The sequence below is a fragment of the Engraulis encrasicolus genome, chromosome 2, assembly GCF_034702125.1.
Source record: "Engraulis encrasicolus isolate BLACKSEA-1 chromosome 2, IST_EnEncr_1.0, whole genome shotgun sequence".
Lineage (NCBI taxonomy): Eukaryota > Metazoa > Chordata > Actinopteri > Clupeiformes > Engraulidae > Engraulis > Engraulis encrasicolus.
In genome coordinates this window covers 17,933,735-17,946,582 of record NC_085858.1, presented here as the reverse complement: position 1 = coordinate 17,946,582, position 12,848 = coordinate 17,933,735, and the positions used below count along the sequence as shown (strand labels likewise).

Sequence of the window (12,848 nt, the reverse complement as noted above, 5' to 3'; positions counted from 1 at the left end):
GTTGAACCACCACAGAGGGACACTGTCTACCGCACGCAGCCAATGGTCTTAAGAGCAGTGCTTCTGTGAAGCTGAGTCAACTCTTCACAGTGGTGGTAAAGCACTTGGCACGACTGCATCCATCCTTATTGCCAATTGGCAGCCTGATCCTTCCACATCACTGGCATTACAAGTTAGTGGAATAGTGGATAGAGTTGGATATCTACTGCCAAGCTGGAAAGTGAAGTTTATTTTGTCTAGAGTAAGTCCAAGATATCCAACAGCAGGTGCATTTAGTAGTATTGGCTTTGATGTAGAGTTGGAGAACCCTATGGCATTTTGATTCAACAGTGCTCAACAAATGTGCCTGGTGAACTGTAGCCTATCCCTATAACGTCATGTCTTTAAGATGCCTGTGGGATGTCCATTGATTTGCTGCTACAGGTGGCACAGATACGGTACCAAAAGTGAAAGTGTTATTGTGACCTTGTCCGGTTGTATTAGTGTAGTGCCATGATTCGTGACATTGTAGGGATCATAAGCGGTGCGTTATTGTGCGCAGCCTATGGCTATCATAGTTACAATTCACACATGCGCTTTAGTCATTCACCGCATCCAGAGGGAGTGGATTGGCTGGACTTGGCGACCCTCAAACACGTCGCAATAAACGCAAGGGGCTATAAAACTAGGCTCGAATTTTTGGATTTTTAAGGCGTGAGAAACATGACATCCCCTGCCCTGTGACTAAGCTATAGACTGCTCTCATTGGAGCTGCAGGTGACGGTGTAGCTACCCGACTCCATCAGTAAAACGAGAGCCTGGTACTGAGCGAAAAGGAGGAAATATTCTTGAGCACCAATTCGGTGTTTCCCCGAAACATCAGGAGGGTCAATTAAGTCCATGCACGACGACTTGAACTGTCAAAAACTAGCCGTAAAACATCCGGTATTATAAGCGCACGGCTACTGCCGCACGACAATGCGGTAAATGGTGCAGAGGCTTGCGATGCACTGAAACTCGCACCCAAGCGTACTGGTACTAGTTGCAGTAGCTGAACGTCTGCTGCGAGGAAGACGATGACAACCCGCAGGAATTGAAGGTTTTGGGCATTATCAAGGTTACATGCAGTGTAACCTATACGGGGATTAATATTACAGACGGGGGAGCTCATTTACACCGGCAAAGAGATTTCAGCAGCCTAATGCTGACCGGATTAAACCCAGCTCTAGTGTCAGATGTGGCGGCAGTGCAGTGTAGCAGTATTTGAGTTTGGCGACACATTCGCCTCGTCTTGCTGTTTCTTTCCATTTTTGAGGACATTATAATGGTTACGCACTAGAGATAAACCATCATAAAGGCAAGTGTTCTCTTATTTGTGGACAGTATGTTGTTTCCTCAGCGATTGCAACACAGTCCCATGACGCTTGCGAGCCGGTAGAGCCTCTGATAAGCGTGCAGCGAGTATATTGGAAAACACACTATTCACATGGGAGAACGGAAGGTTCGATTCATGTTTGATCGGACCTGGGCTCGCTGTCAAGACAACGGTGTGACTGATCCAGAGAGAGCAAAGCGATGGGCCGAATTATTCGACCAGTTGGACCTCAATAAAGACGGGCGCATAGACGTCAATGAACTGCGCGCTGGACTCGCCGCTTGGGGTGTTCGCAGTGATGTGGAGGAGGTAAGCGAAAATGTATTGTATGAGGTTCCATAATAAATAGGCATACTGGGCAGGCCTACTCATCTGCATTTGAATAGCCTATGTTTTTGGTCCTTGTCATGGACAAACTCAGTTAGCCCACATGCACTCTTGCACATGTTTCCAATGGCCTTTGTTGAACTCCTGCGAAGCCATCAGGTGTCACCGCGAATTTGACACTTGAGTTTTTATTTTACTTTATTATTTAAATAACACATAAAATACAGTCTGACATGATAAATACAGTGCACTGGCTATGTGTGCCTATAGCAACTAGTGATGGTGCTGCCTGGTGTATGGTCTATTTTGAATTATGATGTCAACACTTGGAGCAAAGCAAGCAAGTCGCGCGCCAATGCAACATTACTCCTTGTGTGACCAAAATAGCGCGTGAATTGGTTTAGGTTCTGGTTTATATGTCGGTTGTTAGGGGTGGTCATCTTTAGGAGTGCCCATCGTCCTTGTAGAGCTAGCCACAGGAACAAGGTCACTCGACCTGTACTTAATTTTTAATGTCCTGTGGCTAGTGAGAGCCGAGCCAAGCCAACTCCTTCCTCATTGCATTTCACTGGGTCCAAAGTGTGCCCAATGAAAAGCTGGACATGCTGGCTTAGGTGACCAGTTAGTTGGGCTGCCTGCTTCATGACCCTTCATTTCCTCAAGAAACGTACAGCACTCCTTGGCACGTCAATAAAGCACCAATGGCACTGGTGTGTTATCAGTCGTCCAGTCCTTAATCTCCACTTAGCTTAATAATTGATAAGGCCGACTTTGAATCACTGCTCAAGTTCAAATTCCTATTGGAGAAATGTCATGGAGCTTTGACATGCTGATGGTGATGATGGGTAGTAAACATCCTCCACTAACTTTGAAAGTACCAGACTTCATTGACACATCCTTCTTCCTCCTTCCTTTTTTCTGGAAGTAAATTGGAAATGAGAAAATTGCACATAAACTAGGCTACAGTACAGATATTAAGACAGAGCAAACATGTTGCCCAGCTCTGCATACATACCCACATTTCCTAACCTATCTAAGAGAAGGAAAATGATAATACGTGGGCCTATATGCTGTGTCAAAAAAAGGCAAACAAAAACACATCCTTTTGGAGCCACCAGCCTCATTGTCCTGAACTGCCGTTCACATCCTTTCACAGGTAACCAGACAGTAGCTGGTGAGGTAACACCTATGCACTCACTGCACTATGTCGACACTAATTTAGCAGCCCTAATGTAGTCCTTCACGTGGGCTCTATCAAAGCGAAATTATAATGACAGCCCCTGTTGTGCTTAGATTGGCCAACCTTCTAAATTTAGAACACCCCAGGCAGGCCTTTGACCCACAAATTAACATAACAGACTGCGTCACATTTCCAGAAATGTCTGTGGAATTTTAACCCAGGGAGTTGCTTTCGTCAGTTGTCAGAGTCAATAATAGAAGTAAGATGAACAATGTGATTATCTGAACTTTACACCATGGGTGCCTATTACACAATTACTTTGTTGTGATCAAATGTTTCTTCTTATTCATTGTTTTTTTCAATTATGCCTTTCTTTTTTGCAAGATATCAGTTTCTGGTTCACTGTAAGCGTTGATAAAACGTATTCATGCACACACACGTTGGCACATAATGAATAACAGTTCTTTGCTTTCTTTTTTCCTCCCATTGTAGACGATGGCATGAAACACATGTTCAATGTTGCATGGAGGTGTTAATCCGGCACAGCGATACGACTACTCGGTCACTGTGTCCTTTGTGGATTCTAAGACACAGAGAGGCAATAGTTTTCCAAAATAGAAAGGCTGCTTATTTTTGTACCAGACCAGGAAGGGACATTTTCAAAAGCAATTTACTGTCACTTTTTTGTTGCATCAAAAGGTTAATTCCCAGGTTGATTTTTCTATTTAATATCTTTTTGATAGAAGTTCCATAGCCTCTTTTCAGTGAAGATACACACTAGTGAGCAGCGATGAAGCTGTACGTACACTTTGACAGTCCGTTATTGTCAGTTATAATGGCACAGTTGTTTTTTTTTCAATGGGGAAAATAATCTCTTTGTGTTGTGTTGTGGGAATGAGTCATGTGATGAGATGAAGCTGGTCAGATTAGCCCTTTACACACACACACACACACACACACACACACACACACACACACACACACACACACACACACACACACACACACACACACACACACACACACACACACACACACACACTCACACACACACGCACACGTACAGGCACTTGCACATGCACATGCAAACACACACACACACACACACACACACACACACACACACACACACACACACACACACACACACACACACACACACACACACACACACACACACACACACACACACACACAAATACTACCGGTCAACCTCAGATTGGTCTGCCGGTCTGCCGAGCACACGGGGAGATAGATTTCCGAGAGTCCACAGTTCGATCTTTTCCCTGTGTGCCCACAGGATTACCTATCTCTAATTTCACCCTGCATACAATCCCCCCTTTTCATTCTTTTGTCTGTCGGAAAGTGGTACCAGGCAAAACTCTGGAAGTCTCCAGAAGCAACTCACAGTTTTCCCGCATAAGAGACGGGATCGTTAAGGCAATTTATGAAGCGCATTTCTGGCAGATGTTTGACGTCAGAAAGTGTCCCTCACTGAGTTTTGTTCTGTTCTCATGAACCTTCACCTTTCATCCCGCCCCCCCCCACCCCCTCGCCTTTTCCTAATAATCTCTCCACCGCAAACCTCACCATCTCCCCCACCTTGTCTCTCCCCTCCTCCCCTCATCCCACATTGTACCTCCCCTCACCCTCCTTCCTCCTACCCCATGTTCCCTCTCTCCCGTACCTCGCCCCTGCCCTCTTCCCCCCGCCCTGTCTCTCCCCTCACCTCTCTTCACTCTGCCCTCACCCCCACCCTGTTCCCTCACCTTTGACCCCACCTCACCTCTCTCCTCACCTCTCTCTTCTTTGCCTTCGCTCTCCTCTGTCTATCTCCTCACCTCCCTCAACTCTGCCTTCACCCCCATCCTGTATCTCCCTCTTTCCTGGCCTTGTGTCTCCCCTCATCCTCATCCTGTGTGTCTTCTCTCCATTGTCTGTCTCCACACTCTCACATCCACGCTTCTCCCCTCATCTTTCCCTCACTCCTCCTTCACCCCCACCCTACGTCTCCTTTACTCATTACCCTGTCTCTCCCCTCATCCCCAACCTGGTCTCTCCTCTCACCTCTCTCTCCCAAACCCCCACCCCGTATACGTCCTTACCGTGTTTGTATCTCCTCCTCTCATCCACACTATGTCTCCCCCCTCATCCTCCTCCCCACTCTGTCTCTCCTCTCATCCTGTCTCTCCTCCCACCCTCCCCACCTTGTGTCCTCTCTCCTCCTCTCTGTGCCCTCACCCCATGTCCATGTCCACCCCCCTACATTCTCTCCCCCCACCCCCACCCTGACCTTGCGTCTCCCCTCATCCTCATCCTGTGTATTTTCTCCCACTCGTCTCTCCTCACACTCTTACCCCAACCCTACCTCTCCCCTCATCTTCTCTCATTCCTCCTTCACCCCCACATGTGTCTCCTTTATTTCTTATCCGGTTGCTCCTCTCACCCCCACTCTGAATTAGCGTCTTTCCTCACCCTCGCGTCTCCCCTCCTCTCCACACCCTGTGTCTCTTTCCCTCACCCTCGCATCTCCCCTGACCCCCACCATGTGTCTCTCTCCCCTCACCTTGCATCTCCCCTGACCCCCACCATGTGTCTCCTCCTCTCACCTTCCATCTCCCCTGACCCTCACCCTGTGTCTCTCTCCCCTCACCTCACATCTCCCCTGACCCACACCCTGTGTCTCTCTCCCCTCACCTTGCGTCTCCTCTAACCCCACATCCTGTGTCTCTTTCCCTCACCTTGCATCTTTTCTAATCCCACACACCCGGTCTCTCTCCCCTCACCTCACATCTCCCCTGACCCTCATCCTGTGTCTCTCCCCTCACCATGCGTCTCCCCTGACCCTCACCCTGTGTCTCTCTCCCCTCACCTTGCATCTTTTCTAATCCCACACACCCTGTGTCTCTCTCCCCTCACCTCACATCTCCCCTGACCCACACCCTGTGTCTCTCTCCCCTCACCTCACATCTCCCCTGACCCTCATCCTGTGTCTCTCCCCTCACCATGCGTCTCCCCTGACCCTCACCCTGTGTCTCTTTCCCTCACCTTGCTTCTCCACATCCTGTCTCTCTCCCCTCACCTTGCATCTCCACATCCTGTCTCTCTCCCCTCACCTTGCATCTCCCCTGACCCCCACCATGTGTCTCTTTCCCTCACCTTGCGTCTCCTCTAACCCCCCACCCTGTGTCTCTTTCCTCTCACCTTGCTTCTCCTCTAACCCCCCACACCCTGTGTCTCTCTCCCCTCACCTCACATCTCCCCTGACCCTCATCCTGTGTCTCTCCCCTCACCTTGCTTCTCCTCTAACCCCCCACACCCTGTGTCTCTCTTCCCTCGCTGTAGCTGGTGCGTGTCAGTGACACTAACCACGATGGTCAGCTGGACTTCGAGGAGTTCACGCAATACCTGCAGGCCCATGAGAAGGAGCTGCGCCTCATGTTCTCCAGTCTGGACCGCAACAACGACGGTCAGCATGCCCAGCACACACCTCCCTCACACTCACACCTCCACATTATATCTATATCACAGCTCTCACTCCCAGGAGCACTTTTATAAACTCTGGGTCCCAAAGAAAGCATGTTAAGGCCCTCTCTCATACTAACTGTGACGCTACAAACGTTTCTCAAATCCCTTTAATCTGGCTAGTCATACTATCTAAAACATTTCAAATTGTAGATAGAGAGACCAATCAATTACAAGGGGACCATTCAATTTTGAGTATTTTGAATGACTTTATGGGAAATGTTTAAGGCAATGATGAGCTAGTTAAGTCAGCAGCGAAATGAAGGATCTTATCACTTGTGGCCTTTTCACTTGCACCTTTGACCAATGGCATTGGGGGAAGCATTTCATGAATGCAAGGTAGACATTCCCTTTGCATCTCCCTCAGAGAAACAGGTTGACAACATCAGCAGGCCAGAGCATGAGCAAGTCTCGATAGCCAGACCACGCTTACACAGTATATATTTCCGCATATGAAATACCAACTTCTAGTTGGTTCTACTCAGAAGAGCACCACCAAGTACACTGACTCAGCACAAACGTGAGCAGAGGTCAGTCACGATGATGAAACGGGTCATTCAATCCCAGTCAAACCTTTGACCTTTTGATGATAGCATCCAACTGCTGGGTCCAACTGAGTGCCCCAGTGAGGTGATCTCAGTCCTTGTGAGTCGTTCAGCTGTGTAGCCAGAGATGTTCCATTCTGAATTAAAGAATCTTTGGTGTAGCCTCTTTGCTGAAAAGATCCAACTACATAATTACAACATTGCTATGACAAAACAGAGTGTCTTATGTAACAGACTAAGACGTAGTCATTACAACTTTGGTGACAATACTGTAGTTTATATAAGAGGCTCTTTGCAAAGGGGGTTGTCAACTGCTAGTGATGAAAGCTTCACTGATGTTCTCTTGGAGTCCTTCTCACCCTTCTACCCTTGGTGCCCCCCTACTCATACCCATTACCCAGTGTAGTGTAGAGCATGTCCACTCATCATACTAATGATACAGCACTTTGTGTACAAGAACATTAGTGATACTGAAATTGGCTGGCATGATGAGTCTAATTCTGAGTATAGATTTAATAGTGTTGGCTAATGAATGAGTATTTGCAATGTAGCCAGAGGTGTAGTAAATAAAGGCAGAGGTACTCTTACAGTTTACCTCATATCTACCTTACTGTATTCCATACAGTGGAATAACTGGTGTATGTAAGATTGTGATTTGTGTACTTATACTTTATACAGTACATTTATACTAGCACAGTAGTCTTACAAATGCAATGACACTAGTAGTATGACATCACATGGTTATGAGTGTTGTAATTACTATGAGTGTTGTAATTACATGTGTAAGAGTAATACTTCTACAGTAGTTCATGCAACTCTGTTTACACACCTCTGAAATAGCTTAACTATATAACTGCTGTTCATCTGTTCACATAGTCAGAAAGTTTGATTACACCAACAGAGGTTAATAAATAATGTATACATCAAGAACTGATAATGTTAATGTTGGTTTTCTTTTTGCATTTCAGGTCGTATAGATGTGGGGGAGATCCAGCTGTCCCTTCGCAACCTGGGAGTGGAGGTCTCCACGGAGCAGGCCTCACGAATCCTCCAGAGGTAAGCAACAACTCACAGAAGGCTTATGTCAGGGGTGGGCAATTATTTCGGCCCAAGGGCCGCATTGGGTTTAGAAAGTTGACCAAAGGGCCAGATGTCGTAGGCAACTTGCCCGTGCCAATAATAAGAAATGGTGTACGCCAACATAATTACACCATTGTCAGTTATGCCATTCCTGCTAATTGTATCTAGTTGTAGACTTTAGTAATCTAATCTTAGGTTTCCAAGACCCTTGTTTTAGATAGCCAATTTAAGAATAAGTGACCATATGAATCTGCATTTTTTTCTTGGAAAGGCTCTGAGGGCCGCATGAAATTGCTGAGCGGGCCGCATGTGGCCCCCGGGCCTGAGTTTGCCCACGTCTGGCTTATGTTATATATTATATATTATATATAGGCACAGACATATGGCTGAGAGATGACATATAGATCCCTGCCCCGTTTCTACCAAAACAATGCAGTAAAGTAAATTTGGGGCAGATGTTTGTATTTCTTGCAGAAAAGCCAGAAAGCATCTTCCTGCTTCTGTGTCCTCAGTATTTATTCAGTCAAAGTCAGAGCTCTACTTACAGTGATCTTAAGATGCTAATACAAAGACTGAGGAATCATGTCCAAAATAAGTTACATTGCTGCGAGTTGTGAGTCGTTGTTTTGTTTCCTACAAAGTGCACAATCTAGAGAACAAGATTTTGTTCTGCCCTGATTGTATGCAAAGGGTGGATATGATGCTTTGAGGTGGCAGCACATAACTGAGGCCTTTATGTGTCCACATGGCAGCATAGACAAGGATGGCACCATGACCATCAACTGGAGTGAGTGGCGAGACCACTTCCTCTTCAACCCTCTCCACAACATGGAGGAGATCGCTCACCACTGGAAGCATGCACTGGTCAGTGAGAAAGGGGAGATGATCAACACTCTCAGCCTTCAGTTTAATAGCCTTCAGTTTAATTCCTTTAATGTTATAACCTAAACCAAATATGTACATTGAACCACAGTCAATAACACCCTTTTACCACGGTCAATAGCAATTGAACCACTTCAACCACTGCCAATAACAATTCCGATTTCCAATCCGCGACTTCCGTAATTGCACACAGCTAAGCTATAGCATTGATCTGTGAAGTTATGCTGTAGATGTGGGTTCACAGAGGTTATAGTTACAAATAAGATTTCCATTACATTTTACATATTTTATCAAATAGTTTCCCAAAAGACCAATTCAAGTTCATTTTTTGGCTTTTTTGCATTTTCCAAGTTAATAATGTATTTTTATTTAACATTCTTCTTGTTATGAGAAGTATAGCCTCGTTGGATGAAGATGCATTGAAGCAACAAGGGAGATTTCTTTTTCAAACTGACTTATAATCTGATTGTTGTTGTTGTTGTTGTTGTTGTTGTTGTTGTTGTTGTTTATCTATGCGGTTCTGCTGTAGATGCTGGACATCGGGGAGCACCTGACGGTGCCGGATGAGTTCTCGGAGCGCGAGCGTAGGTCAGGGCTGGTGTGGAGGCAGCTGATGGCGGGGGCCATGGCAGGGGCCGTCTCCCGAACAGGCACCGCCCCCCTGGACCGCCTTAAAGTCTTCCTGCAGGTCAGAGACCTCCAGTAATGCAGGTGCAGGTGTGATTAGCTGATCTACCTGGTTGTGCTAACTGAGATCATTTGAAAGTGAAAGTGAAAAGTGAAAGCCCATTGGGAAACTCCAACTCCCATTGTCATTGTGACACAGCACTCCACAGCACACAAGTGAACACTGCACACTGTACACAACAAAATTGCACTTATGCCTCACCCGTGCAAGGGGGCAGCCCTCAATGGCGCCCCTGGGGAGCAGTGCGGTGGGACGGTACCATGCTCAGGGTACCTCAGTCATGGAGGAGGATGGGGGAGAGTGCTGGTTAATTACTCCCCCCAACCTGGCGGGTCGGGAGTCGAACCGGCAACCTTTGGGCTGCAAGTCTGACGCCCTAACCACTAACCCATGACTGCCCTTAATGTAAATTATATATATTTGGTTCAGTGAATTAGCAAGAACAAATAGTGGCAGGGCTTTCACTTCAATGCAATGCCATGTCTGTGCATACAGTGTAATTGTGTGGTTGGTGTAGGTGCATGGCACGAGAGGGGTGAGCCTGAGGACGGGCCTGCGAGGGATGGTCCAGGAGGGGGGTCTCCGCTCCCTCTGGAGGGGCAATGGCATCAACGTGCTCAAAATAGCACCCGAGTCCGCTATCAAGTTCATGGCCTACGAACAGGTTGGTGCACGATAGCATTACTCATAGCATCCACTTGACAGTCCATTACATTATAGAGCTGACATTCAGTACTACTGCTTCCATCTGGGATTATACATGCAACTGTCAATAGTAAAGACTTTGGTTGCTCTTTTGGAGTATTGCAGTGGACACAGATACTGTACTTACGAACTGAAATAGTGGCACACATACATAAAACTATGCGCGCACACACACACACACACACACACACACACACACACACACACACACACACACACACACACACACACACACACACACACACACACACACACACACACACACACACACACACACACACACACACATCAAAACAAAATCTACCCTTTGTGCTATCACAGAGCACAAATCCTTCTCATAACAATAACCTTGATATCCTTACATAACAACCGTTCATATCCTTTCTTCTTCACTTGTGTTATTTGATCTGTTTCCCTGCAGATTAAATGGCTTATCAGAGGCTGTAAGGACGGAGGCTCACTGCGGGTGCAGGAGAGGTTCGTAGCGGGCTCCCTGGCAGGAGCTACGGCCCAAACCATCATCTACCCCATGGAGGTACAGCACACCATCCATCTTCCATCTATCCAGCCATCATCCATCATTCATCCATCCATCCATTTTCCATCCGTCTAATCACCCACTCCACTCCCCTCATCCATCCATCATCTATCCATCCAATCCCCCACTTCCTTAATGCCCACTTCATTCACCCTTTTGGCATCTGCTACTGTATGTATGCACAGCACACCATAGCACGCACCCAATGACAAGTGGGCAATGCCATCACCATATACACCTACTTCTACGCTGTGTCCTAGCAATATTCTACCCTGTTGCAGCATGCCTGCCTCCTATGTATCTATACCCCGAGAATTAACATTTGTCTTTAGGTGTGTATTATATTTGTGTACTGTATAAACGCTGTAAAAGAATAACATCTGCTGGCAGTGTGACCACACTGAGTTGGTATGTGAAGCACATACGGTAGGAATCATTTTCCACCAGTTATACAGTTTAACCAGAGATAAAGAGATATATGCTATGGGCACCTAACATGACCAGGTTCCGGTCTGCCTAAAGGGGCGTGTCATAATACTCCTAGCATTGAATAGAACAGTCCTTAGGTCTGCCTAGGTCTGCCTAAAGGGGGATTTCCCCCCCTCCCCCTTGCAACAATAGAACCCGGAAACAATGGGCCAATGGAACCTCTCTCTCTCTACTCTCTCTGGTTTAACTGGTCTCTTGTCAGATGAATGGGTTCCGCCTTGCTCCACGATCATTCATCTGGAGCTATGCCATATGTATACGTCTGCAAAGGTGTGATTTTATTTATTTTTTAAAACTCCATGCACTTGATTGGGGAAACACTTTTGAAAATACAGTTGAAATTACAGAATCAAGGTCGATGAGTGAGTCCATGTGAGGGGCCATTGTTGTCTGAAACAACTGTCAAGTTTCACTTATTTTTCCCTTCTCAATCTTTAAACTATGTCACTAGACTAGATTAGGTCACATCTCTGAAAATACGCAAGGGTCTCTGTCGTCGTCAGGCTAGCTCTTTTCCACCTACTTGTCAAATCTCTCTCCCAAGTCAATCATGACAAACTAGGTAGCTGTGGTGAAACAGCATCGTACCTCATGATGTCGAGTAGCGGAAAGTTAGAAAGAGGGTGAGAGCAGGCTCTCTCTGTTAAAACCCAACACAGATGTGTGAGAGGCCGTAGACCAGTGGTCCTCAAAGTGTGGTCCGGGAACCACTGGTGATCCACGAGAGAGTTTAAGTGGTCCGCAAGGGGATTTCTGGAAATTTAGTAAATATTTCCAAGACAAGCTAGCATAGGCTATATTGTTACAACAGGCTACATATCTAAACATTTTCTTTCCTCAATACAACCTGCAACCACACAAACCTGGAATTCATATTAAAAAATAAGTGATTCACATCTATATTTGCAATGTCTAAGACTAAGGGAGGTCAATACAGTTGAGAAACAGTTAAGAAACACTGCCCTAGACCACACACCACTTCTGCACAGGCACGTGAATGGCATACCACTGCTGTAGTGGAACTTTAGGCAGGGCCGCTTCAGGGAATCTGGGGGCCTTAGGCAAAGAGGGCCTTGGGGCCCCTTTTGTCTCTGAAAACTATTGGGGATGGGCCCCCTCAAGAAAGATTTTGGATAGCGGGCTCTTTGCACTTTTCGGCCATTGAGTTTAAGGAGGTTTTTTCATACTCCCAAAGTTGTTATTGAATACAAGGACATAACCGGTCATTACCAGAGCCCTCCATTCAGTTCGGGGGCCCTAGGCAACTGCCTAGTTTGCATGCTTGGTTGTGACAGGCCTGAACCTGAAGAGTGTCATACTACTCACTCCGAGCTCTGGGAGCTTCGTTGTGAAATGTAAGCCTCTTTTGAAATGTACAGGCAGCAGTCGGCTCTCGCCGGTGGCATTTAGCTAATGAGGCAGACAAGCATGGAGGGGCTGAGCTGAGCTAGGCATAGCATAGCGGAGCTGAGTTGCTGACTGAGAGAAGAGCACCACACAATACCTCTGAAGGATCAAATAGATTCAGACAATAC

At 46.5% G+C, this 12,848-nt stretch overlaps 1 protein-coding gene across 1 annotated transcript in view; it reads left to right on the top strand.

Moving 5' to 3' along the window:
• Window positions 1-839: 839 nt before the first annotated feature.
• slc25a23b (solute carrier family 25 member 23b) overlaps window positions 840-12,848 on the top strand; it is a 16,760-nt gene continuing 4,751 nt past the window's right edge. Inside the window, exons 1-7 of the mRNA XM_063223716.1 lie at window positions 840-1,663; window positions 6,207-6,330; window positions 7,900-7,987; window positions 8,764-8,875; window positions 9,423-9,581; window positions 10,099-10,245; window positions 10,708-10,821. Coding sequence (XP_063079786.1) covers window positions 1,466-1,663; window positions 6,207-6,330; window positions 7,900-7,987; window positions 8,764-8,875; window positions 9,423-9,581; window positions 10,099-10,245; window positions 10,708-10,821 — 942 coding nt within the window. The 5' untranslated portion in view covers window positions 840-1,465. The remainder of the gene's footprint in view (window positions 1,664-6,206; window positions 6,331-7,899; window positions 7,988-8,763; window positions 8,876-9,422; window positions 9,582-10,098; window positions 10,246-10,707; window positions 10,822-12,848) is intronic.